This window comes from Centruroides sculpturatus, unplaced genomic scaffold (assembly GCF_000671375.1).
Source record: "Centruroides sculpturatus isolate CEXI.00-Female unplaced genomic scaffold, Cexi_2.0 scaffold1035, whole genome shotgun sequence".
Taxonomy (NCBI): domain Eukaryota; kingdom Metazoa; phylum Arthropoda; class Arachnida; order Scorpiones; family Buthidae; genus Centruroides; species Centruroides sculpturatus.
Genome location: NW_019385222.1, coordinates 142,575 through 170,530, shown reverse-complemented (window position 1 = coordinate 170,530; position 27,956 = coordinate 142,575). Strand labels below are relative to the sequence as shown.

Sequence of the window (27,956 nt, the reverse complement as noted above, 5' to 3'; positions counted from 1 at the left end):
ATATAAAAATATATATATAAATAAACTATTACTATGATATATAAATGCATTGATTTAACTGAAGATGATGCTCAGAGAGATATTAATCAAAATACACATTTCAAATAATTTCAAACTTAAAAATTTTAAATTTAACTAAATCTTATCTGAAAAGTTAAGTTGAAATGAATAGAAAACTGAGTTTCTTTTGAAATAAAAATGATTTTAAAAAAATTATCCTAAATTTGCACTGAAATATAATGAAATACTATATAGCAACAACAAATATATTATTTTTATATATCACAAAATTAATTTAAATAATAATTTTCTTATCACATTTTAAAAGAAATCAAAACTTTGTACCATATTTTCAAAAACAGAAAATTCATTTTTAAGGTTTAATTTATTTTAACTTCAAGATTATTGTTATACAGTAAAACCTGTGTAAACCAGAATCATGCAATACCAAATTTTTTCTTCTTATTTGGAAGGCTTCCTATTTTGAACAGGTTTTGATATTTTTCCTTTCTTTTTTTAATCTTTAAACTACACCAGATAAATGCCACAGTTACATCATATATATGTATGTCTTTTTTTATTAAAAAAACCACTTTTACACACAGTATGTAAAAAATTTTATTACTATGATCAATCAATTCAAATTAATTCAATATGATTCCAACTAAAGATGAGAGTATTTGAATGCAATTTTTGCATTTCAAATACTTTCATTTTTAGTTGGAATCATATTGAATTAATTTGAATAACAACTTGCACTAGGTACTTGAATATTATTTGGATGCAGCTCTTATGCTTATATGTCAGCAAACAAGCTAATTCAAATGCCAAAAATTAATGTCTTACTCTGTTGTCAAAAATTCTAGTTGTATTACAGTGATACAGTGACCAGGTTATTCTGTTATCTGGCTTTATAAGAAATTTTAATACTCTAATTAATCATCTAGTATTTAGTGTTCAAGAACATTGTTGATAATTATAGGGATTGAACCCTATAATTATCAACAATGTTCTTGAATACTAAGTGTTAGTTAATTACTAACTACTCCATACAAGTTGGCTGCATAAGTATTCTTATTTTCACTGTTTTTTCAAATTACATTCATTTCGTCTTCTTAAAAAATTGCTTCTTGAAAGTTTTCAATTATTAAAAATATTTGAATGCGATGACTGAGCAGTTAAGGTGTCAGTCCACCCCTTTGGGAAACCTAGAAAGAAATCTGAATGGGTCAAAAAACCATATAAATTTCTCAGTAGTGGTCCATCCCAGTTATGTTAGGTTCTGTTCCTCATCACCTGATCATATCATTGTGGGTTTGGCTAAATCCACAATGGACATGTTAAAAAAACCCTCTTTTTGTCTATAAGGAAAAAAGTCAAAGTATTTGATTCTCTCCTGGTTAATTCCAACAAAAACTGTGTCTGAGTGTCCCCTTGTCAAGTGACTTTCATTTCTTTAAAAGGTTTGAAATAGTCCTCAGAATACAAACACAATTTGTTATGTCCTTCAATGACCCCTACACATGGAAACATTTTACTTATTTGTCTACAAGGGAAATCTAATTTTCTGCTCCTTCCAGGTTAAATTACATTCTTTGTACCTAAAACATTTTTATTTCTGTTGGACAATTTCCTAGCTTATAATAAGATTTAACATAAAAATTGCAATGTTCCTAAGAATTTTTCTGTTTAGACAGGCTTCCATTTTATTCAGGTTTTGTTTTAGACAGGTTTTACTGTAAAATGTAATTATAATTTCTTAAAATTTTACATCAGATAATTCTGAAGTGTTTATTAAATACTATATATTTAGATTAGAAAGTTTACCTGAGGTAATGCTTGTGGATTTTTAACAATTACCGTTTCCCTATTCTTCATTGTATATTCCGAGAGAGTTGGACTGTTTGGCCTTGAACAATTTTGGGAATGAGGCACTTCTAATTTTTTCTCTAATAATGACTTAATAACCTGAGCCATTGATGATGACTGAGATAAAAATGGAACAGGTTGTTGAGAAATAAATTGGGAAGATTCCATTGGTACAGTTTTTGTGTGATGCAGCAATGGCACTTTAGACTGAGTTGTAAAAACACTGTCAGATGAGTTGAGAACAGAATTTACATTTTTTTGTGATTGAGTCAAAACACTAATTGCTACTTCTTTATTTGCATTACTAGTAGTTAAAATAACTGGTGAACTGTTATCTGAACTATTTACAATTCCAAATGGCAATAAAATCACGGATTTTTGATGTTTGTTTTTAGTTTCTTCAGGTACCACAGTATTACAAAACTGAGTTTGTGATAATTTTGCATACTGATGGAAGGATAACACTGTTTGTGGCATATAAGATGGTGATGAATAATTTACTGTTGACACATCAGTTTTGATTAAATTTGTTTTTGACACTGAATTGGTATTTGCTATGGTATTCGCAACATAGGGCACAGATTTTCCATTTGATAAATGCAACTGTAACTTTTTAACAGTATCTTGCAATGTAGATGATTCAGAATAATTAACAGAATTTCCATTACTATTTATAAATGAATTCTGAATCTCTTTATCAATTAGATTTCCTAATCTAAATTCCATCACTGAAGATTTTGTATTTTTATTATCGTGAGACGGCGTATTACATTTCATTTCAGAAGAATTCAACTTATTCAAAATTGATTTCTCACACAACCACATATCTGAAACGGTTTTAAATTTTGATATATCACGTGATTTTGGGAATTTTTGCAAAGAATTACTCTTTCCCAATAATGAACTTGAACACTTAACTTTTTTTGATCTTCCAGTCTCATTCAATTTCTTTTTATGCTTCTTCTCTTTAACTTTATCAGCAGCAGTTTTACATTTATCTAATTTCAATCTCTTTTTTCTCTTTGGTTTCAAATTAATATCATTGTCAAGTTTGGTCTTTTGTTTTTCTTTTTCTTGATCAATTTCACTTTCACATTTCTGTTTACTTCCTTTTTTCTCTTTTTTATTTTGAATATGTGAAATTGGATGTCTTTTTGAAACAGTAGTATTTGCAATAGCTTCTGTTTTATATTTTCTCCTCCCATCTCTAAAAAATAAAATTAAACATTAATTTATTTTCTACAGAAAATTAGATATTAACTGTTTTTAATGTTATTAGCTGTTATTCAAAATTAATAAAATAAAAATTTCTTTAATTTTAAAGTTATTTAATTGTCTTTCAAATGTGAAGATTCATTAACAATGATTTTTTTGTTCATTCAAAACAACAAATCATTGTTAATAAACCTTCAAACGTATCTGCTATTAAGAAATAAAATTATAAAAGTCCTACATTTTTAGGTTAAAACAAATCTCTTCTACTCTTACAACTGTAACTTGTAAAATTTAATATAGTAAAATCTTGGTAATCCAACACATATGGGCTAGGAATAGTGATGGATTAAGGAGATCATTGGATTTTTGAAAGGATGGTGAATTCAATGGTTTAATCATTAGGAAAGAAAACATTGTTTATTTGTATGATATTAGTAAATCATCAATCCTTTTAAAATTATTTTCAATTGCATTTTGACATCCAAACATTCTTGAATGACAAAACATCCGACCTTACTGGAGATATGACATATGACCTCCCTTTATCTCATCACCCTGTTGACCTTTATCTACCAAAATTTAATAGAGTGAATCCTCCCTAATACATAAACCTCCCTGCAAAATTTCAGAAATTTTCAACAAAATACAAGAGTTATTAAGATTCAAAGAGGGTGACAAAATTGTGCTCCCACACAAAAAACCTCCTGAATTTTTTTTACATTTCTTGACGTTTCAAGGCCCAGAGTCCAAAAATATAAAAATCTTCAGAGGACAAGTTTTTTCACCAATTGCTACACCTTCCTTCTGTTATGTATAACAGAGCAGGAAAAGTAAAAATTAGTGTGTGTGTACACACACAAACATATATACACACACTATAGAAACCATAGATATAAAATATAAAAGAACAAGTAAATTATTCTAAACAAAAGAGAAAATTCATCATATGACCAATAGAATAACTAATATCTCAAACCTTAATAAAAGCATTAAAAAATTGCTAATAAAGAGTAAATTGTGTGAAGTAGTTTGCTATTTAGAAATGACTGCTCCCTATAAAATTTTATTTCAAATTAAAAGCATAAAATAAGTGTTTTTTAATATCATAAAACAGCAAATATAATTAAAAGTATAATAATTAGGAAACAATTACAAAAATAATAGTAGCAAGTCAATTCTGATTTTTTCTGCATGCCATTCTCTTATCTAAAACAAATTTGAACTTTTCTACTACTGGGAAGAATGATCCATTTCCCACCACTAAAGCATAGCCTTATGGGTAAAAACAATTTCACATTCATAGGAAGAAGAAATTTTCAGAGTTTAAAGAGTTAAGATTAAGTATTTATAACAGCATTGTTCCCTGTTGTTTTGACCATTATGAACAGTCAATTTAGTTAATCTTCTAACTGCTTTTTATTTTTTATATTTTTTTGAATTATTCTCCTGATATAATCATTAAATTTTACCACAAAGCAAGCTATTTATCTTAATTAACCCTAATCTATATATAAATTTAAAGAGAGACTATAACACTTAGTTTGAATAAATGGTTAGGGCTAAAAGTATGGTTCAGATATCAAATTAAAGCTCTTATGCTGTAAATGATGCTGTTAAAGAAAGATTTGAGAAATGTGCAATGGTTCAGATGTGGTGGAGTAGCAAGAATACAATGTTAAGTCTATGGAAAGGCAAGCCACAAACATGTCAGCCATACTTGTTCACCATCTAGCAATTTAGTTTTTCTTAACTATTTGAACAACCTGTTATTCACCATTACTGTGAATTCCTGCTTTGTTTGCTAAGTACACATTAATTAAAAAACATTTTTCATTTTTTTCAATAAATTAGTTTTGTCGATATTGACCACAGCACCATCTATCAACTTTTAGCATCAATCTCTGTTTTTATTTTACTATTACTTCATGATAAGACCAAAATACAATTCTAACCATCCAATTCATTATTTAATGCTAATTGATGGATTTCTTAACTATTCTTCTTTTAGTTAGTAGATTTAACTTGAACGTATGACTATTGGTAGGTAGAGTTTTATAACAGCCAATAAGATTGCCATGAAGTGGGCAGGCCAACTATCCTCACTGTTAATTCAAAATCCCACAATTTGATGTTGGTTGCCCTTAGGAATGCCATAAGCAAAATTAAAATTAGCTATTGAGAGGAGCCTCACTGTACCAGAAAACAGGTAGACAAATCACTTGCAAACAGCCCAAAAAAAAAAAAAACACTTGCTGTACTGACAATTTTTATGTAGAATGCTAAATTTTAAATGAGCTTATTGTATTTTAATTGAATAAAACCATTAATTTTGATTGGTTCCTGCTAGTTGTTAGTTAAATCCACAATGAATGCAACAGGTGTTAACCAATAATTCTTTTATTTTTAAAATAGTTGCATTATAGCTCTTATCAATATTCATTATCCATAATGTGTTTTCATTTGAAATTTTTTGTTGATGTATTTTTCAAAAAATTTTTATGGAAATTAAACCATCTATCTCTAAAGTAATTCTAGCTTCTAATAAAAAATCACAATGAAATTCAAAACTTGTAGTGGCATATTCTGACGCAGTGTTGAATGTTTCATTTATGAATAAACTTTTCATCTGCTCTGGTCTCAAGTTCTAAATTCCTTGTTCTTCTTATGAGTTTGACTTTACACAAGCCTTTTCATCAGTTTCTCTTCAACTTGAATTCACTTCTTGCAATAAGCTAAATACTGAAACAGTTCCATCTGTATCTAACAGTTCCATCTTTCTTTAACAGCACCAAATATGAGTCTCCCTATAATTCTTTAGTTAACTTTTGAAGCTTTAATTTCTTTACTTTGCTTATAGTTTCATTTTTATATAGCAAGACTGCACAATTAAACTACAGTCACCTACATGGGAAGCACACTTAATGAGAGAGAAACATTAATATGTTGCCAGATTGAAAGGTTTCTCTCAATCTACAGATATTTTGGATGTTAGTGATTTTAGACATTTTTTTTATTCATTAATAAATAAATTATTAATTATCTATAAGTAAATATTCATTCTAGGTGAATAAACTAAACTTTGCATTTAAAGACATAAAATGTGGCCTGAACATAACTTGTTTTCAAAATATGTGAAACTAACTCCCATAAAACCCACCAAAAATATGTCCAACATTCCAGTTGCATGAAACTTATAATTTGCCTACAATATATACAAATGTTATTTAGTGTGCCTACATGTAAAATTCCTGTCTACTCATAATTAATGTAATAAGTGAAACAGAAATACATACAATTATATTTGTTAATTTCAAGATGAATAACAACAAATATGAATAAACAATGTTCTCATTTCCAATGTATTTTTAATTGGTTTAATTTAATTAAAATAATATTAAAAATTATTTTTAATAAATAATTATTACAGCAGAGTTCCAATTATATAAGATAAGGTAAATATCGAGGATATCTCAGGTAATTGAAAAAACTGATAATACTGAAATTTTGGTAAATTATTACATAAACTGGATTTGAATACATTGAAATATTGATGACATACTCTATACTTCTATATTTAATGCTAGAATTATAGAATATATCTAATTCTAGAATAAAGAATTAAATACATATTTGGTTAAAATATATGGCCAGGACGAATTAATCATTACAAAAAATCTTTAAAATGATCCTTTTAAGACAATACAGTACATACAAATGTGTCTTTATTCCAATCCAGTCCTTTCAAATGCACATTTGAGGAATTAACAATTTTACGGCAGAGTCGACCTTTCTTTATAGGCTGCTTGTCTCCCTCTAAATGTCAGTTAAAATATCTTATTTTAAGGGACTGGAAAGGACTGGAATTGGAATACAGACAAATTTGTATGTATTGTCTTAGAAGAATCTTTTTAAAGATTTTTTGTAATAATTAAATATATAATTCTGTATTTATTGAACATTTATGAAACATTTATTTACAGAAGTATTTATTAACGCAAATCTATATATACAATGACGATTAAAATTTCTTTAATATTTTTGAAAATTTGCATTGTTGTAAAAAGTCAGCATAATAAATTTTTATTTAAATATCTAGAGTCCTTTGTGAATACCAAGCACTCCCTAGTCAAGTAAAAAAATTGTACTGTGCTACATTACAAAAAACTCTTTTGCAATTCACCTTGCATAATGCAGAACATCAATTAAATGGGTCTGAGTTAAATGAAACCCTATTGTATTATGCTTTTTCTTTACTATATTATACTGTAAATATGTACAATATGATATGCACAAAAAAATATATATATATATACACACACACACACACACACGTAAACTTACTTTTCATCAGATTCAATTTTCACAGGAGGAGGAGCAGCTGAACACCGAGAAGGGTATTCAGGATGAGATCCAATATCTTTACCTTGTTTCCACATTTCATATCGATCTGGCTGAAAAGTTCTAACAAAAACATCCATGCTAATTTTAACACAATCTTTCCTGCACATGCACTGTAATAAAGAAATAAATAAACAGTATTAATCCATTAAAAAGCCTATAGTTTATGATTAGAGAAATATTTTTAACAACAAATACATAATTTTTAAAAAATAAACAATTTTTTAATACATTTTATAAACAGAATTCAATATCTGAAATTCTTTTATTAATATAATATCCTTTCATTATTAATTGTATCATTCTTCATTTATATTATTCACATCCACATTATAGTAATGTTTTAAAATACAATAAAAATTTATTATATTACAATTAGATAGCTCACTAGTTCAATTAATGTTAACTCACTTAAAATTAAAATTTTTAAAATTTTTTAAAAAGCAGGCAAATTTATAAAACAAAAATTAATGAAATTACTAAAATAATTAAAATAAATTTAAATTAGATTATCTTTTGTATGAAACAACACTAAAACAATTTCAATAGTTACATCACAAAATAAAAAAGAGTTGCAATTAATTTAATAAACTGTAATTAACAGTTCAAAAAATTCAGGCNAACATTTCACTTTGTATAAAAAAAAATAGCATTTCAATTTAAGAGTAAGTCAGTATTCAAAGCATCAAACCATTAAAAAAAAACTAAATTTTGAAAAGTCATTTGGCATAATTAAAATATTGTCTGGTAAAGAGAATATTTAATCATGGAATAGAAGCAAACAATTGTTTCATTCTCAAATTAATTTTTCTGTGTTCTTCTTGTTGACAATATTGAATATCCACATTAAAATGTATGAATATATATTTGAAAAATTGTTTCAAAGTATATTACCTACGAGAAAACTTCCCAAAAGCAATTTCTAGTTATGTCACAAAAGAAAAAAAGAGAGTTGTAACTAATTAAAAAATTGTAAAGATTCAAAAAATGCAGGCAAAAATATATAAATAAATAGTAATTAAAAATAATTATAAAACAAACTAATTAATTTAGTTTTTATAATTAACACTAAATATATTAACTTAAAAGTAATAATTAATGATGATAAAATAATTAAAATCAAATCAATTGAAAATTAAAATGTTCTTAAAAACTATTTAAAAATTGTTTTGAAATTTTTAAAACGTAAATCAAATTAATTTTTAAATTTATGTGATTTGTGTGTGGAGGTGACAAAACATTTTGTTTCTAATATATATACATATAAAAATTATTACAAATATAAAAACTAAATCTGTATATGTGTATTCTTTATATAAATAACCAAAGACTGTTATTCAAAAATAAAACTTAAAAAATAGTTGCTACAGAAGCAAATGAATAACCATGTCTTGAAGTGCGAGTCAAAAGTGAAGTCTTTTTGTCTCTCTTATCCCTACACAAATTCCTTCCCTCCCTTTTGTTAATATATATACAGATGATTACAATAATGAAAAAAATTCAAGAAAATTACTTACTTTCTCAAAAACAAAAAAAATCTTTATAAAAACCACATAAAAACTGCTATAAATTTACACTAAAAATATAAGCCAAATGTCAATAACAACAAATGTAAAATAAAAAAATTTCTAATGATAAACCTATAAACCCATTAAGATAAAAAATAAAATAAAAACATAACAAAACAAATATTCTAATTAAAAAACTGAATATCTGTTTTGTATATTCCACATCAAGCCAAATTTCATAACTAATAATTTGAAAATCACTAAAACATTCATAAAGCACTAATTTGAGAAATCTTAAAGCAAAATTTCATCATTGATATTTGACATAAATTTTTAATTATTAACCCGCTAAGGTAAACTTTTAAATTTCTTTAGCAAGAAAAATATTCTTTATGTTATTTGTAATTCAGTCATTTCATTAGTTGTGGCAAAATCACATCAAAAATAATATATCTGTTCTAAACTGATTGAATTACGCTTAAAAATATATCTTAGTTAATTAACTTTTGAACCATTCTGTAATAAAAAAGTTAATTTTTCAGACATTTTTATATTTTTATTAAAAACCTAGCTGTTACCCGCGACTTTGCCCTCAGAGGTTTTGCAAGCAAACCCCATTTATATTCATTATTTCAACAATCATAGTAATTGTTATATAACACCTACTGCCGAGAATGAAGAGAATTGCTGAGAATCGAACTAACTACTTTCAATTTGATCAATTTTCTGGAATGTTTACAATCATTCTATAATTGAATCGATATGCAATAACAAATTCGAATTTAAAAAGGTTCGAACATTTGGTTAAAAAATTGAAATATATAAAAATATTTATAACAATGTCTGAAATGTTATTAATTTAATACACTTAAGNTAATTGAACCAATATGCAATAACAAATTTGAATTTAAAAAGGTTCGAACATTTGGTTAAAAAATTGAAATATATAAAAATATTTATAACAATGTCTGAAATGTTATTAATTTAATACACTTAAGTACTTAATGAAGACTAAACATAACAAAAAATCACATGTAAAATATTTCATTAGAAGCCATTCTTCCAGTTAAGACTTAATGCTCTGCCTCCCCCGCTGGGGAATTTCGAAAAATGCCTTCTAAGTGTGCATTGCCATGGCATACCCTACTAAAACACAGTTATAAACAAAAAATTGCATCTAAAATAGTACATTAGAAGACGTTCTTCCGGTTAAGACTTAATGCTCTCCCCCCTGGGGGGAATTTCGAAAAATCTCTTCTTAGTGTGCGTTTTCATGACGTACCCTAACTGTGTATCAAATTTCACCTCTTTAGGTTCAGCGGTTTGCTCTGGGTGATGATGAATCAGTGAGTCAGTCAGTCAGGACAAGCAATTTTATATATATAGATTAAAAGTAATCCAAGATCTTACAGATTTTGTACAATTATCTTCAGATTAAAGTTTTGATATAATTGTTTTTGTGATTAATTTATCATTTAAGTAAGGAATATAAGCAAATTTTTAAAAATGTAGAAATAATTTGAATCTTTCAATAAATAAAAATACAGTAGAGCGTCGATTTTCCGAAAGTCAATCATCCGAAAGATTTCCAGTCGGCAAATTTAAATTTTCGCCAGTGCTATGGAGCTTCAATCTTTGGCTATGTCTTGGGCTACTCAAATATTTTACGTTTTTGATACTAAATTAACATCTGAAGTATAATTTTTTATTGTTTTTATATTTTTTAATATATTTATTTTGTTTGTACAAAATAAAAAAAATAATTTTTAACGATACAATGGTCTTTGTTGGGCTTAACATCGACGAAAATTCAACGCGAAGCAACACGCAACGGAGAAAAATTTCAACATCGGATACGTTAAACTATTTTTTCGTACATAAATCGGTTATCCGAAATATCAGTTATACGAACAACCCCAGTCCCCAATTGATTCGGAAAATCGACGCTCTACTGTAGTATACATAAATAACTTATATCATAATAATTAAATTTATTAATTTATATAAATAATATAAATTATATTATTTATATAAATTATACAATATATTAAATAAAATATCTAAGGTAATAGGTGTAAAAATTAATTCACCTGTAAAGATCGCTTTCCATATTCAATCCAACGTGGCATTCCAAAATTGGTTGATTCAGCACAATTGAAACCATGATTATAACCAGCATGATATCCATATGGAAATGTAATCATGAATTCTCCAGGTTCTTGAGTTATCTAGATCATTTAGTGTATGATTAGTCATATTTAAAATGTGTCTGTCTATTTTTGGAATATTAAACTTTCAATTATAAAACTTTTCTAAATTAATTAAAACAACACTTAATTATTACCTTATTAAATGGAATGGAGTATTGCTTTAACACTTGAGGAGAAATAAGTGTCATTTTATGTCTCAAAAATGCAGAACATGCTTGGTAACTACCAGGAAAAAATCCTATATGACAAAAAGAGAGTTTATTTATATAAGAAACAAATTGATTCAAAATATGCATTATGAGAGATAATAATAGTGGCATTGTCTGAATTAAAACATATAATTTAAGAAGAAGGAAATCCTCTTTTTGTCAAGTTATTATGGCATTGTAATAAGAAAAATAAATTTTTATTCATTGAACATGTTAATTATTATTAGAATACATGAAAAATTAATTTAAAATATATACATATATTTTCTTGTTGCACTGCATTAATAAATGCTACTATCTAATGAAAATAATAAATGATATTGAAACAATTTAATAATCTAGGCTTTATAATCTCATCATCTAATGTTAAGATACATTTCTAGTCACTACAATTCATAATTTATTAATAATTAAAATAATCACAAATGAGGGTATAAAGATGTTATTGTAACTTAATTTATTAATCTGAGAATTTTTTAATGTAATGTTTTAATTGTCTACATCAAGCATTATATTATTATTGTAAATAATTTTTAAAATTTTATTAGACTTTGTGTTTTCCATCATAAACATAAAAATACGAAATTGTTTACAACATTTTAGCTTTATACATCTGAAAAAGTACAAGAATTTAAGTGCAAAAAGGAATTTTACAGATTTGAATGATTCATTCAAATGTTTATTCAATTATTCAAATCATTCAATTAAATCCATCACTAGTTTTAGAAAAAGATTATCTTTTTAAGAATTGAGAGCTGTCCCAGAAATCAGACTAAAAATAATCTTTTATTTTTAAGGAAAAGGTGATTCTTCAATTATTTCAATTGATTTCAGAATATCTGATGGAAGAAAATGAAAGTCTACATTTCATTTACAAAGATGCTATTTACCTATAAAGTAATTTCAACTAGAGATGAATTCATTCAAATAAAAATAATCAATTATTTGATTATTGAAATCATTCAAAATATCTTGAATGATTCATTCGCCCATTTTTAATACATTATAACATTAAAATAAAGAAAATAATTAGCCAAAAAGTTACAAAATTCCCTTGATCTACAATTAAAATTTTACACCAAAAATTATTTTGACCTTAAAAAGTAAATTTGCCACAATTGGGAAACACTGCTATAGACCAGGAGTGGCCAATTTTTGTGTACATAAGATCTACATTTTATCTTAAAAATGTGTCGTGATCGACTTGTTGTTGTAGGCATAGTCTAAGTGGTGAGGGAAGGTGTGAAATACATACTATGTTTAGATAAGTAAGAAAAGCCACAATTTAATTTAAAACATGAAGAAAAGGTACAAACATTTGTAACAGAAGAAAAATTGAAATTCAACGTTGTCACTTTCAAGGACCACCACTTCACCCTTCCTCTCTCTACCATGTCCCGACCTACTCTCTCTGTCCCTCTTCCCGCCTTTCTTTTTTTCGGTTTTATGACCTTTTGTCTACATTTCTTATTTCCCTTTTACAACTGTATGTAAATGAATTGCACATGGACCAACAAAACCACATCTGCGGAGGTCCGATATCACTACAGTTGCATTTGCACGTTGCATTCGGTTACAAGTATAACACATTAAGTCAAGACATCACAAGCAATCAACCAAAATTGGCTTCGCAATCGACTTATTGGCCACCCCTGCTATAGATAATCAGACAGTTTTACAACATCTTATGCTGTAAAAAATAGTATTAATTATGAAAGTTATTTTAAATATGTCTTGATTTGCTCTCATTGTGGACAATTGCTAACTTTCTGTTCTTAAATCATATTTAATTCAAAATCTATCATCCTACATAAATATTTTGATTAAATTCTTCACAAGATTTTTTTTCTATTGATACTTTACTAAAATTATATCTATAGTTTGCAACATACCTGCAGCCAATCTTTCCAGACGACGTCCATGTTCAGGTGGTATGGCATACCAAGATTTTGGAGCTCCAAAATGTAAATAATTGATACTGTAAAGATCCATATCTTCTGTATGCCAAGCAAATGTTGTCTTCCACATTCCAAAGTATAAATATGCAGTATTAACTCCTTCAATTCGAATACCATATTTTTTATTGACAAGATCCAAGATAGTATTCAGATGATTTATGTTAAAATCCTATTCACAAATTCATATAATTAATTTTATATTAAATTAAACGTTATTACTATATAACAACTGAAATTAGCATTGATAAAATTGTCAGAGAATGAAAGTTTACATTTTGAAAAATTCACAAAAAACTTCAAAAAACAACATATTAAAATGTCCTAACAATATTATTTTCCTGAAATATGAACAAAAAGCAAAACAACATTTTAGTATATTGTCTTTTTAGAAGTTTTTTGTGAATTTTTGTGAATCATACCTATCTGAGACATAGCTGTATGCTGGGTTTTGCAGTAACTGTCCAATTACTGCAAAACCCAGCATACAGCTATGTCCCAGACAGAAATGTAAATGATTACAGTTGTGGTTCAATGTCAGAAAATGCAACCAGAATACTGTTACTCCAGCATCCTATAAGACTCACTGTATTCAAATTTTTCAGTCTATCAGCTATTTAGGAGTCTGAATGCTAGGCATGTATGTAGTCAAAGACATTACACACAGCTGATGGAGTTTGAAAAAGGCTGCATCATCTAACTGTGGAAAGCAGGATGGCCATTTTGCTGAACTGCCTACCATCTGGGCATTCTGACCTGATTGTGAGCAGATACTGGAGCAATTGATATGTGAATGCACATATTAGTAGTGGACAGGACCTGAATGCCTCAGACAGACCACCTGCAGAGATGACCATGAGAAAAATACAAACAGCTGAAGCAGCAGCATTCAGAGACAGATGGAAGTTTTTACAGAACTTTCTCTCTTCCTGTACTTTTGGCAAGTGACTAGCACAGGCAAATTTGCTACACAGTGACTGCTACACATCCTACAATTAGCATCCCATCATTAGCTTTGTTTGTAATTATGCCAGGATACAAGCATGGAATGTTATTGAACGTCAATGTATCATCTTTAGCAATGAATCCTGCTTCTGTTTGGGAACTGACAATCACCATGTTAGAGTGTGGAGATCACTGGTGAGTGCTTCAATTCTGTCTTTACTGTTGAATAGAACACTGCCACCACTGCTGGCATGTTGGTCTGGAAAATCAGCTTGTATGACAGTTGGTCCTCCCTAGAAGATATTGACAGTACAATAGGAAATCCTGCACCTTCATGTGCTGTCTTTTATGGCAGGACTGGAAGCCATTTTCCAGCAAAATAATGCTCAGCCACACATACTACAGCTAGGGTTTTCCAGATGTGTCTCCATCACATTGCCACAATTCCTTGTTCTGTTTGGCCTTCAGATTTATCACCCATCAAGCATTTGTAGGACCAGATGAGACCAGCTTCAGCCATCTATGACTGAGAGATCTGGAGTAGAAGTTGCAACATGTAAACAAATTCATTACAGGATAGCATACGATGCCTGTATGTCTATATTCCTGATTGTATCACACATATATCCAGGCAAGAGTAAGTCCTGCAAAGTATAAAAGATTTCTTAAATTATACCACTGTTCTACAGGAAAGTGTCCTGTTGCCATGATACTGTAGTCACTTATTACCATTGTCATTACATTTGTACTAATAAAGTTTTATTTGATTCCAATGGCTTCTGTTGGTGCATAACTTTTTTCTCAATCAGTATAGTTTTATTATAACAAAAAAAATCTGCTTTATTAGAGCTCACTTATATGGAATAATAATTTCTCTAATACTTTTGGGCATCAAAGTTCCTCAGAAGGATATATATAAATGAATTAGCTTGATAGTTAAATCACCTAAATCTATTCACATAATGTCTGTACAATGTAAGACTGTTGACATCCTATTATGTTTAAGATACTCAACACTTCCCATTCTCCCATATGTACAATATTTATTATGCCTCTAAAAAACTATTTTCATATCATTAAAAAATAATGACTATAACACGGCAAAAAATCACATATGAATCGTGTTTTACTCTTCTATAAAACCCCAACTTGGTTTTTGCACAAGTCTTGAAAGACACAAAAAAAGGGGGGGCATAAAAGAATCACCTTAATTAAGAGCCAGTTCTGACCATTTTATATCTCAAAGTCTTCTCCTCCCAAATCCTTTCCAGGCTATATATCTGGTTACAGAGAAAGTATGAATATACATGCTTTCTTTGCAAATTCTTTCTTTTTCTTATTTTTCAAATATTTTCACACCTTTCCACTCTACCATGTTTTCTTTACTAAAAGATTCTTGACTCAGCATGGTAGTGACTTTTCCATTCTGATATCTCTCTTGTGTTCCTCTAGCTTACCTTGTAGCAATTATTTTGTAGCTCTCACAAAGACTATTAGCCTCTTTATCACCACTTAATAAAAACAACATATACTCCTGCTTTTATATTCTTTTCTCTTCCCTGTGTCATTTCTGACGAAATTAAATAAGATATATAGTTTTCTTAGTGTAATTTTTCATTTTCTCTAGCTTCCTTAGAAAGTTTTTCTCCAACTCCCTACATAATGATAAATTTTATCTTTTTCTTCTTTGTACACATTACCCTTGCTTCCTTTTCTTTTAATCTTCATTAGTTTGCTAAATGATCTCCTAGTTAACTCATGATTGCAAGCTATCTTCTCCAGTATTTCTAATTCCTTATCTAAAAAATCTTTATTGATTAAAAGTTATCAATGACCTAAACACCGTCTACTTATACATTAAACAATCCTTAGAGTCTTAATATGTAAATCAGTGTTGTAAATTGTAAGAGTTCTTCCTGTAAATCAAAATCTTAAGAATATCATCATCTGTATCCAGAAATTCAAAAAAGGCACTTTCGTCCAAAAGTACTAGAGATTATTATTTAATGTGAGCAAGTTCCAGATTTTTATTTTTTTTTTTAAGAAATTGAAGTTACATAAAACACTCAATATCATATTATCTAGCAAAACTGATTTTTTTACTAACATCTTTGATTATTTAAGTAATTTTCATCAGGCTGTAATCAACTGGAAACTAAGTTCTAAAAGAACACAAATTAAACATATAAAAAAAAAAAAAAAAAACTTTTACAGATACAAAAATTAATAATGTTAAAAGATTTATACGTATATTAGAATATTAACAATTTTCAAAAAATATTTCTATAAAACTTTGTATGATTAGGCATGTGTTAATTGGTAGGGAGTGAAGTTAATTCATCCTATGTAGAACAACATGGAATTAAAAAAATTGAAGGTTTTCTTTTTTAGAAATTTATAAGTCCATTAGAAGATCTAGTTGTATCAAATCATCAAAGTGCAAAGAGCATATCCAATGCCAAGAATTCATGTTTTAAAATCCTATAACTTGAATATGGTATTATATTCTGTATGATAAATAATCCCATTTTTCTTTTATTTGGTCAACTTTTGTTTATGTATACTTGCTTTATGTTTGTTTTTAAAAATTTTAATCATACTATTATATTTATACATTCTGCAATTATATTTCTTGAAAATTATTAACATTCTAATTTCTGTTCTAATTATCAATTTTTGTATTTTGTAAAAGCTGTTTCATCATATGTTCAATTTGTATTCTTTTAGAACTTGTAGTTTTCCACCTAACTGTAGCCCAGTGTTTCTCAACTGGGGTGATATCGCCCCCATGTGGGCGTTTTTCCGTGTTGAGGGGGCGATTAGTAACAATTTATATTTTGGGGCGAAAACAATTTTCTGGGCGATATAGTAAAACATTTTATTGAGAATAATTAGATATTTTATTCATTATTTAGTACAATAATTAAACAAATAACATTATACTAGTCACTATTCTATTCAATGCAGTACGAACTGGCATTAGCCTTGGCCATCTGCATCAGAATTTTGAAGTGAAGGGGGCGATGATTCATTAGAGGTTGAGAAACACTGCTGTAGCCTGATAAAGATCATTTAAATGGTTATCAACTTTGGTGATTGGCTATTCTATCCAAATTTTTACTAGATTTGAAATAGAAATGCATTTTGATTTCAATAAAAGATAACATAAGGAGTAAAAGTTGTTTTCTGTGTCTAACCCTTGTGACAAATCTAGTAAAAAAAAATTGGATAGAATAGCCAATCACCAAAATCAATAATGGATTCTACTAGATACAAAGCAAACAATAATATCTTTTAAATGATCAAAAACATTATCAAAAAATCTGTTTTGTCGGATTAATAATAGTGTTGAGTGTTTTACGCTGTTATCCAGTTAGTTCACACACTGTTATCCAGTTAGTTCACACACTGTTATCCAGTTAGTTCATTGTGTTTTTTTTTGAGATTTATAGGTAATGAAAATAACTTCAAACATATAATAAAACTAAGCTATAAAAGTATAATACAGATATTTCTTTTTTAGTCATAAATATTTTATAAAAATTGTTATGTTTAGTAAATGCTACTATTCATTTGTTTTGAATAAATTCATTTTTGATAGCTTTGATCTACATCTGTCCTTTAATATTTTTCTAATTAATCTTTTTAACACTTAGGAAAATAATCTTTATTCTAAATTTTTACTTTTGAAAACCATTATGATATTTCTTCCACCACTGCAATTTTAATGTATTTCATATACATTGGTATCTAAAATCAAAGTGTGGAAGTAATTTTGAATAAAAAAGTAAACAAATTGTTTATTTAGCAAAAATTAATAATATATACACTGAATGTAAAATTTAGTACATTAAATCTATTTCCACATTTCCACAACTGAAATTTGCAAACCTGTTTAACATCATCAAAATTTAGTGGTTAAATTAAGTCAGGAGAAAATGACGTGACGATAATATTTTAAACACAGATATAAAAGAAACAAGAAGAAGAAGAAGACACGGTTTCGACAAATAAATAAAAACAGATATAAAAGTTTTTTGTAAATGAAATTCAATAATAATGATTTTTATATACTCACTTCCATCTGTAAAGACAGAACACTTAAGGAAATTGGAAGTAGATCACACTCAGAGTTTGTAATCACAACATGATTCAAATAAAAAAATCATTTTTAAGTAGAAAATTAAATAAACTACAATATGAAAACGGGACAGTGAATGTGAAAATACCAAAGTAGCTCATAATTAAAAAATTTTTCAATTCAAAACAAAGTTACAAAAATTATCTTCTCAATTAAAAGTATAACTATGTTATTTTTACATTTCAGAAATTCCATTTCAATATTCTTTAGTATAACGAAATTAAATTCTTCAAACTTCCAAACCAATTAAAACTGAAGGATTTGCTCATCAATTTTAATACGCACACTATACTGTTAATTCTTAATTTTAATTATACTTCTAATTTATGTAAAGTTTACATTAAATAGTAAATAGATAATAATGAAAATATTTTTTTTAATAGTAACTTTAACCAATTTATTTTCCAAAAGTGTAAAAAACATATTAAAATGAATTCTGAAGTTTAAACAATTATACACATATAGATATTTTATAAGTTATAGCTTTAAAAATTAAAACCAATATAAATCTCTATAAACAATAATTCCTAAAACTACTACTTTGAGGAGACATCATTAAAAAGAAAAAACAAAATGCACACATCAACTTCAATTCTAAAGTCCAGTAAATATTTATTGGTTTGCCAAAATGCCAGGAGTCTTAAAAAACACTCAGGATTCTGTGTAGTATGTTTTTGATACTTTCTCCATTAAAATAGTTGTTTTAGGAATCTAATAATTTATGCAAAATTTATAACTATGCAAATTATATAAAAAATTTTTTTAATAACCTCAACATCTTCATCATATAATGAACCAGAAATATCAGCACCATATATTGGTGAATTATAAGTAATATTCTTCCAATACTTTCTTTCTAAATCATCATAATCAAAGTGAGGTGGAGTAGCATATCTGCAAATGTTTTATTAAAACATTAGTGATTTTCAATTAATATAAAATTCTGTAATATGAATAACAACCATAAAATATTAATTCCATAATCATTATAGATATAAATATAAAATAAAAATTATATAGAATAAAAATTATTTGATTTGACTTATCACAATTAAATTAAGCAACGATAAAATTAAAACACATTGTAAATGTGAGACCTGAAAGGTCCCTGGGTCTAAATTAATATTTTATTAATAATGTTAAAATATTGTCACCAAATATTACTTCATTTTTGGTGAGAAAAATACTGTTTTAACGTGGAAAAGGCAGATAACAGATGTTACTTCCTTTCACTGAAGTTAGTACATCCTCTGACTTTCCCTTATCTGGTTAAAATCCAGCTCAGATGGGAAATGGTTACCCCTCATTCATTCCCCTTTCATCCGTTCTCATGAAAGAGTTACTGGCCGATGATTGGTCGAAATTCAGAAGATATACAGGGAATTTGTCAGAATTCGGGGAGTTCAGCGACAGTTCTGGAAGCGTCCAAACTCCATACGTTTTCCTCTTGATGACCAACGTCCTTAGACGAGTCACATACAGAATAATTCCAGAGTTAGCACTTAGAAACCATACTTGGATTTTGTGCACATATTGATCTCCCATACGAAGAAGTAAATGAACTTTAACTCCAAAGTGTCCCTTGCATACAGAAAAGACGACGAACGACAACTAAACAGGTCGTATGTTTTATAACGATTTTGTGAGCTCTCTCTCGATCGCGAATAGGGTATAATATAAGCTTAGATATCTCTCGAATTTTATATTATTTGTAGTGGTTCTGTCCCTCGTTCATTAAGATTTTTGTATGAGTTTATTTTCTTGTTTTATTAAATTTATCATTTCGTTTTTAATTAAAATGTCTCCTAATTGTGTGACCGAATCAGATTGCATACGTGTGTTTGTCCGCGGATCGATAAATTGACAAACTGGTGTCGGGACCCTGACATAGGAAGAAGGTGAATTCACCCCCACCAACTTCCGCTCTAAATTAATCTAACAGTAAAGCCCTCCACACTCGTTTCCCTACGTTTGGGAAAGGCCGTTCTTTGGACGACCGAGAACTGGTCTTACCGACTAGTGCCCGTAAGTGGCGTAGACTTTGATATACGCCCCGGTTGATATCACATAATCATCAATTCAAAATATCGCAAAACATGTATTAATATGATGTACAAAAAATATTTGATCTTAAAAAATATTTATTTAAATCATTTTAATAGTTTAAAGTGAATAATTTAAGAATTGTCAAAATGATTATAATTTTTTTTCTAAAATTATTAATGAAGTATAAAACCAATACCTTTCACTTTCAGCTAATTTTTTAAATTCTTGAACAGTCATTGCCTTTTTTTGAATATTATATTGTTGATACATGCCCTGACGACCAGTAACAACTTGAGATATTGGAGCTGGAATAACTAATTCAATATCATCATAACCGCTTCTCCGAGGACACCATTCTTTCGGTGGAATAATCTGTAATTATTTATTTATATTTTTTAAAAAATAAATTTTTAACTATTAATAAAAAAAATATTTGTTAATGATGCAAAAGTAATTGATTTCTCAAATATCATAGTCTGTCCCAAAACTATAGAAGAAAGTTTTTTAAAAATAATCTCAAAGAAAAAATTAGGAATTATTAAGATTATATATTAAATATATTCATCAAATGAAAATAATATAGTGTAAAAACTGAAGATAAAAAAATATTTATCAACAATTTATGTAAATAAGAAATTGTGTTTCAACAGTATCAAACATAAGATTATTATTAGGATTATATTAATAAACAAACTGATTGATTATTAATTAAATCAGGATTAAAACAAATAATTAAATATACATTATAGAAGAAATGGAAGAAGTAGAAGCATCAGGTAAGTTGAAAAGGTCATATACTGAACATTCAAGAATAAACAGCAGCACCATTAAACATTCTGCTAAAATGTACACTACTGTATCGGATCATTCAAATATAATATCATCAATTTTAAGTCCTTTTTGACCACCTATCACCTGCCACATTTTGTCACCAATTTTTAGGCACTCTCATGCTTGATCTGCAGCCCAATATTAAGATTAAGCATTTTCTATAAAACATATCTACAGTACATTTGTTCATTCATATTTCATACCAAGGCAAGGCTAATTTTAACAGGAAATAGAAAAAACAAAAAGTGAAATTCACTAACAAGAACTTATACTGGAATGAATAATTTAAAATAAAAATAAACCTTTAACTATCCAGCAATAAAGATGTTTAATAAGAACGTTTTCAACCGTTTTGAACGGCCATCTTCAGTTGAACCATTCTTAAAAAAGAACATTAAAAAAGAACGCATGAAATACAAATTAAATAGAAACCGAAGTGCGCATGTGCAACTCATCGGATTTGCGTCTTCTGAAAGTCTATAAATAACTTGCAAGTAACATAAAAATAATAAAGCCGCCAGAAAAAAGCGGGGGAGGGAGGAATATAAGTTGACTACAAGGTGTTAATCTGCATTATTGTAAAAGGATTTCCAGGCATAAGATAACCCTTCTGCATCCCTATGATTAATGCATCCCTTATTTATGTGAGCCTTGTGTATCTCTATCTTCTCGAGGTGTTTCACTGCCTGTCTGGAATTCGCGGCTCTAATGATCGAGGCTTGATCCCAATATACTTCGACCTCTTGCTGTTTGGCAAATGCTGTGAGGACTGTGGCATCTATGTTTTTACTCACAGAGTATTTATGTTCCTTGAGTCTTTGTTTTAACTGCCGCATAGTAGCACCTACGTAAACAAGGTCCGAGTTGAAACGCTGATCCTTTATAGGTATGGAATAAACCCCTGGTAAATTATTTCGTTTTTCCTTTCTCTTATCGTTTCTTAACATTCTGTAGATCGTCGGATTACGTCGATATACTATTTGTAGATTATTACCGTTCGCCGGCAAACGGTAATAATCTACAAATTGGATTCAAGATATTTTCTTGGATCAAGAAAGAACTGGTATGCAAAATACACTTATTCCTCAATTAAGGTCTCTCGATAAATACATCAAGAATATATCAAGTAAGATTCAATTGGTTTCTTCTTTGAATTAAATTATGTATGACTATTTGTGTAGAATTTTGTGTTAAATTTATTATCTTTTCCTCTTTACTCTGACTCTTTACTTTATCTTGGTTAACCATGTCAAACTTTCCGCCATTAAAACATCACATGATTGTATTTTTTCGTGTGACTACCAGATGAACTGTTATTGGCTGACAGAAACGCATCTTGGCAGTAGTCACTGCAAAAGATAGAATTCAACCAACTCTTGTGGCACGAGAAAAGCAGCACAAAATCGACTTCTGCGGCAAGAAAAAGTGACGTCATTCTGCCACTTTTCCTTGCCATGCCACATGTGTGCATCCTCCTTAGAGTTAATTTTTCAGGATCTCATATATGGATGAATCAATGAACTAAAAACAATGTTACAAAATGCTTTCAAAATAAAAAAAATCTTCCTTTTACTACAAGATAACTGGTATTACTGATGACGGTTTATAATTACATTTGTTTCCTATACATATTACAGCTTTTGATAAATGGTATCCATTGATACCACACCACACACATTGCTTTCTCCTGCATGGTCACCATTTTGGATCTGGCACTGTGACCACCTAGCAGCAAAACAAGCCATACTAAAACTGTATACATAAAAAACTGAGCTGCTCTATGATTTGATATAGTACAACTTCCTAAATTGTTTGATTTATTTATAATTCATTAATGAAATGTGCTCAATCATTTGTAAACACCCTATATCTATAGTCTATTTATCCTAACTTGGCACCTACTGTAAACAAACTAAGACACACCTCCCATTGTTTATTGGCTTAAACCCACATCCATCAATTATAAACCGCGCTGCATCTCATTCGTCCGCAGAAAATAGTTGTTTGTTATTTATAAAATCATTAATGAAATACTAGTCACTTAGCAATGATTATAAATGTAATTATTTCATACTTGTTAAATTGTTGTTTTAATTAATGAATATTTGCACATTCCGAATCATTAAAAATAAGCTTTTTCCGGTCATGAGCACTATAATGTCTTGGCTTCGTTTTCCATTCATTACAATAACTATCATTATTTCAAACTGTGTGTTGTCGAACAAATAACTCAAGAAAAACGGAGAAAATGTATCAAACATATAGAAAAGGAAGAACAACGAATGTGGGAACTTGATGAGATTTTAACACGTGCAGAGAAAGGAGCTTAACTGGTCAACACGTGTCTAGCCACTTCCAATTGCGATTTGACCAATGAAAATCTCCAGCAGATTAATACGACAAAACCTTTGTTTACAGTAGGTGCCAAGTTACAATAAATAGACTATAAATATTGTGATTTCTGTATGTTGTAGTATCTGAATATAAAATATTCAGATATTACAATATACAGTCACTGGTGGGCAACACACGAACAATATTAGTTTGTTGTGTGTTGAAATCACTGAATACTGGTACAGTTGGTCATAAGGTCATCTTCACTAATGACCATAAATAAAATAAGACAAAATAAAAGAGATTAAGTTATAATTATGAAAAGAAAAATATTCTTTTTCTGGATATGGTATAACAGCAATTATATAAAAGTGAATCCACAAATTTCAATTAACTTTCCTTTCAAATTATCTTAAACATACAATTCTCTGTTTTTCTGAAAATTAAAATATTTCTCTTAAATCCTAATACTTTCAGGCCTTCCAGCTCATCTTCAGGACTGTGGTAGAGCTGTGGAGTTGGTAGACCAAATCCTGACTCCAACATAGAATTTTAGTATGTCCAACTCTTATTCCTTCTTCTAAATAATAATTTAAAATATACTTTGATAAATTAATCCAGAAAGCCATTTCATCATTACTGTGTTAATCATCATTTACTTTTAAAGCACTTTTTTAAAGTGAATCATCAAGTATTCCTATTGAAACTGAAAGCATTTTTCAAGATCATGAAGTAAGTGAATCATCATAAAATAAAATCATGCATTACAAGAGGCTCCTATAATGCAAGATAGGAACTTAATATAAAATACATTTAAAAATTAGGAGTCAGCGTCAGTCTATTTTTACCAACTCTGAATCCTCTAGAAATGAATTTGTTCTGATTCCGATTGCATGACTCTGACTTTAAAGTCCTGTTCAGGAGTATCTCTCAAGATAAGCTAGGAAGTTTACATATCTACAAATTGACCTGGTATACAAAATATAAAATTCACTCCATGTATACACAACTTGGTAAATTTATAATATGCTCATAACCTTACCTTTGCTAGACCAGCTTTATGAGCTCCTTTAGATTCCATATATTCAATATATTTTGGAAAATCCTTCATCTCTTCCAAATTTGGTTGAAAAACCATAATCCGAGGAATACCAGAACTAGTAACATTCGGATAACTCATGATTTCCTTAAATAATAATACATAAGTGATTATATAACAAACCTATATATATATTATAATATATAATAGAAAATATATGTATATTAATTATATTTAAGAATAAATTATTGAATAAATAAAAATTTGTATTATATAAATAAAGCCCTGATATTCATATGTAGATTTGCAAATGAGATTAACAATTTTGTTTAATTTAAGTTAATTTTATTTTTACCCCCAATTCAGCTTTATCATTAGTGTCCTGTAGTTTCAGATAACACTTTGAATATATTGATGACGATGACAATAACAGAGGAAAACAATTATCCATTTAAATGTGAGATCCATTAATATTAACTATACCGAGTGTACAACATCTAAATACATTCTAATCTGGATATCCTTATATTTGAAAGATAGGCACATTAAAACTAAAATTTCAAATCCTTGTGAAGAGAAAGCAATTAAAAGTTTAATCTTGTTAAACTTTAATGAAAACTTTAAATTGAACACAATTTTAATAATTTAGGCATGTGTACTCAAACAATTCCACCATATATTCTGACATTATGTATAATCTTGTTATAATGTATATACAGTAGATAATCACTTTTTTTTTTATAAAATAAAGTTTAAAAGTTATTTATATTTTACAGGACCAGATATCGCAAATCATATAATCTAGATCAGGAATGGGCAACCTGCGGCTCCCGGGTCGCATTAATATTTTTTGCAGCCCTTGTCACACAAAATATGAATAAATATATCAATTTCCCAGCTTAAGGAAGTATGCAGCAAAAATTCAAACATTATTTTCTACAACTTATGTATGTGAATAATTTTTCCCGCAAAGAATGTAGTAAAAATTAAAACAAGAAACAAGCTAACAGACACATCAAAACTAATTTAAAGCTAGCGGTGACTAACATTTAACAAAATAATTTCTGATATATTATGTTTATATCAGTTCCAGAAGCTAAATTAAATATACCTATGCTAATTTATAATTATATATGAATAAATAATTGTGATTTACCGGCATTTTTCTTCTCTTCTCTGTTATACGTTCAAAAGTTTCAAAATGCAGCCCTTACATAGAAAAAGGTTGCCCATCCCTGATCTAGATAATGTAATTTTTTTAGCTTCTGTTTCAATTTTTTCCAGTCAAGAATAAAGAAACCTTCTTCTTAGAATTATATTTAATTATAAGTATAAACATCTATAAATCTGATTTTAGATTAAAACCAAATTATTGCCAAATTACACCAGGCTACATTAATACTACTAATTACTAATTAAATGTCAAGTAATTTGGCCTAGAGGTAGGCATTAGGCACCATCTCTTATTAAATTAAATTTATCAAGCAAGTGCATATCTTTAAGCCAAAATACTTGACATTTAATTAGTAATTAGTAGCATTAATATAGCCAAATGTAATTTGACAATCGTCTGGCTTTATATTTAATTAATTGTTGATAGCTAATCTGTGTGATTTATAAGTTAAATTCTAAGAGAAAGTCTGCTAAAATTATTTTTACTTAATGTTTCAATTGTAAAAATCAAATGTAGAAATGATACAAGTCTATCTGTGAAGTCAATTTAAACCATAAACAGGAATCTCTTATTTTTTCTAAATGGAATTAAGCGAGAGCAGTGATCTGTTGCCAGTGGAAATTGTATTTAATAGATATTTGCAGAAAGCTTGCATATACAGTGGTGCCTCGTATAACGTACGCCTCGAATAATGGACACTACAAACAATGGACTTTCTGTTTGGCCGTTACGTGACTCGAGCAACGGACTGGCTGCGAACAACGGACTTTCCGTTTGGCAGTTACGTGAGGCGAGCAACAAACTTTCTGCGAACAAGTGCGAATGATATTTTCACTCTTTTGCCGTTGCCAATGACAATCTGCTATTTTTATAATATATTAGTGTTATTAGGATATATTATTAGTATATCTGAAGTACAGAGCTCCCGTTGGGATTCGGCTTGCTCCCTTGTTTATTATGTACATCACCTCAGTGCATGGTATTTACATTTATTCAAGTGTTGTGCAAATCATGGGTTCTAAAAAAATAGAAAGGTGATTTCAATTGAAACTATGCAAGAAATCATCAGAAGGAGTGAAAGTTGACAAAAACTTCCTTGTTGAATGGGAGAGGTTCAGGAGTTTACCAACACTCATTATCCAAACAGCTGAGGCCACCAGGATCAATGATCTCTACAATGACATCCTTGCCCGTCATTTCCGACAGCTGTTGAAGAAGAGAGAGAAACAGACCACCTTAGACATGTTTTTCAAGAAGCCAGCAGGCAAAAAACAAAGGATGGAACAAGAGGAGTTGACTCTGCAAGCTCCGGTAGCCTCTCCTGAACCTGACTCTGATTAAAAAATGATAAAAAAAGACCTGCTGCAATGTGTAAAATGTTTGTATCTGTATGAATGTGTAAAGAAGGTGCTCCTCCACCTCCTCCTCACAACATCTGACTACCCGGCATAATTGGTGACTGCTCCATTTTCATTTTTTTAATGGTACAGTATGGTTATTTTATGCTACGGAACAAATTATATGTTTTAACATGTATTTCTATGGGAAAATGCGTTTCGTATAACAGATGTTTCACTTAACGGACGTGCACCTGGAACGGATTAAGTACGTTATACGAGGCACCACTGTAAACAATTATTAACATTCCTAATTGTAAGTACAGAAGAGTTCTGCAAACTCAACTTAACATGGACTGAGAAGGTGACAAATTATGATATAATGAAAATAATGAATTTTACAGCATAACAATGATACTAGTCTAAATAACAACATTTTTGTGTATGTATTAACTACATACCAATAGTGAATACTTCCATTTGTAGTTAAATTTTAATTTAAAAACATTGGCTTTTCAATGGTTACTTTTGAGTTAGTGATATTTGCATTATGGCATTTTGCAATGACATCTTACAAAAAGGGTTATAATCTTTGTTAACAAAATGTGGAACTGACATCAAATGTTACCAGTTACTTGATCCTAATATTAAGCTATTGAAGTAAAAATTAGATTACTTTTTTAATGACATGACGAGCTTTATGGAACATTAATTTAAATTATCAAGAGTCAAGTTTCCAGGACTC

General features: G+C 28.7%; 1 protein-coding gene across 1 annotated transcript in view; it reads right to left on the bottom strand.

Moving 5' to 3' along the window:
- Window positions 1-27,956, bottom strand: part of LOC111636353 (lysine-specific demethylase 4C-like) — a 111,142-nt gene that overhangs the window by 36,618 nt on the left and 46,568 nt on the right. The window contains exons 2-9 of the mRNA XM_023381568.1: window positions 24,704-24,847; window positions 20,693-20,868; window positions 19,221-19,344; window positions 13,302-13,536; window positions 11,335-11,438; window positions 11,081-11,218; window positions 7,426-7,595; window positions 1,828-3,076 (exon numbers count right to left, since the gene is read on the bottom strand). Of these exons, the coding sequence (XP_023237336.1) occupies window positions 1,828-3,076; window positions 7,426-7,595; window positions 11,081-11,218; window positions 11,335-11,438; window positions 13,302-13,536; window positions 19,221-19,344; window positions 20,693-20,868; window positions 24,704-24,841 (2,334 nt within the window). The 5' untranslated portion in view covers window positions 24,842-24,847. The remainder of the gene's footprint in view (window positions 1-1,827; window positions 3,077-7,425; window positions 7,596-11,080; window positions 11,219-11,334; window positions 11,439-13,301; window positions 13,537-19,220; window positions 19,345-20,692; window positions 20,869-24,703; window positions 24,848-27,956) is intronic.